The 1,620-nt window shown below is 46.3% G+C and overlaps 1 protein-coding gene across 1 annotated transcript in view; it reads left to right on the top strand.

The window, feature by feature from the left end:
* The first annotated feature begins 578 nt into the window (after nt 1-578).
* LOC135210697 (uncharacterized) overlaps nt 579-1,620 on the top strand; it is a 16,180-nt gene continuing 15,138 nt past the window's right edge. Inside the window, exon 1 of the mRNA XM_064243466.1 lies at nt 579-1,620. This exon is cut by the window's right edge and continues 3,188 nt beyond it. Within this exon, the coding sequence (XP_064099536.1) occupies nt 579-1,620 (1,042 nt within the window).

The following is a 1,620-nucleotide window of genomic DNA, read 5'->3' as shown; positions in this document are numbered from 1 at the left end:
GAGCCATCCCTCTGCTCTAGTCGAGCAATATGAATATCTTATTTAGCACTCGTAAGAGTGCCCAAGAGACTGCCAGGCATTGCCGGGAGCTGGGTCGGCCCCACGGCCAGCTCACGCCGGTGGGTCGCCCTTATAGATAGTAAGTAATTTTATTATTTTAAGTCCATTTATAGTAAATTATTTCATTTATTGTTCTTTTAAGTTTTTAATGGGCGCCCCCCGGGTTGTTTGCAGTGGTCGTGGGAGACCACTTTTCCTCTAAATCTGGTTTTAGTCGTCTTAATAGCCAAATGCCTCGTCATGTAATTAGTGACGCGCATGAATGGATTAACGGGATTCCCACTGTCCCTACTTACTATCTAGCGAACCCACAGGCAGGGGAATGGGCCTGCACACAACAGCGGGGAAAGAAGACCCTGTTGAGCTTGACTCTAGTCTGATAATGTAGAGAGACATGAGAAGTGTAGCATAGGTGGGAGGTGGGCATTCTGTGTGAACCGACAGTGAAATACCACTACTCTGATCGTTTCTCTACTTACTCGGTGAAGTGGAACTGGAACCTGGCCGAAGAAGTTCGAATGATGGCAGCATTTGAGCTTCAAAACGAAGAGAACCCCTTCCTAAATAAGATCATACAGGAAAAACTCCTCAAACACCGTACTACAGATGGGATATCCGGAAAGAGGAAATCACGACCATATAGGAAGCTAATCGAAGAGATGAAAAAGAAGTCCTCGGGCGCAGACAGTAGAGATAAGACGCAAAGTGACCAAATTGAAGAACAACAAAATAAGGGGGGAGACCGCAGAGATGCACCAATATTGAAATGCAATAAAGAAGGTACCCTACCCAGTCAAGCACAGAAGAAACTTGGATGGACCACTGAAGAGCTGCATAAGATGGCCAAGCTAGAGTTGTCAGTGGGGACAATGTTCCCACATTTCAACAAACATATCCACGCGAAACTACTTAATTACAAGACCCTGGATAGTATCAGGAGCAAAAGGAGAACAAGGGAATATCAGGAGATACTCAACAGGGCACGACCTGACCCAATTCCCGAAATTAAGAAGCAGACCGGAGTACCAAAATCACCAGCGAGTTCGCCACAGGGAAGGAATAGACGGCTCTCCAATCTTCGGAGATGGTCCGTCGTAAACTTGTTAGAAGATACGACCGAGAATGAAGAAGAAGAAAGAAACCACGACAATGGCAACCTGGAACCATCTGGAATGGATACGACGAGAGACCAAGATGGAATGAACCACTATCTGGAGGACTGGATTATAGGAGCGGGAAGAACATCATTACCGATAGAAGAAGATCAAGGAAGAGAAGGAGTCCCATCATCACCATCACAGCCCTCATCCTCAGGGGACGACTCAGGGCTACAAAGTAATTCTGAACCAGATATACCAACTGTGTCCCAGCGATCCCCCAACACTATCGGGCATACTGAAGCAGACCTGGAGAGAATGAAGAAGGAAATCTTTGGAGAGAGAAGCAACCAACCGAGAGCAAGGAATACTAGGAGTTCTGCAAATCAAGACCTACCAAGAAGGATCTGGAGGAGAAGAGAATATGCAATTGTCCAGCGAACCTGGAAAAAGAATAGAGGGG

This window comes from Macrobrachium nipponense, chromosome 4 (genome assembly GCF_015104395.2).
Source record: "Macrobrachium nipponense isolate FS-2020 chromosome 4, ASM1510439v2, whole genome shotgun sequence".
Taxonomy (NCBI): domain Eukaryota; kingdom Metazoa; phylum Arthropoda; class Malacostraca; order Decapoda; family Palaemonidae; genus Macrobrachium; species Macrobrachium nipponense.
The sequence above is the reverse complement of the archived record's forward strand: the minus strand, read 5'-3'. Positions and strand labels throughout refer to the sequence as shown.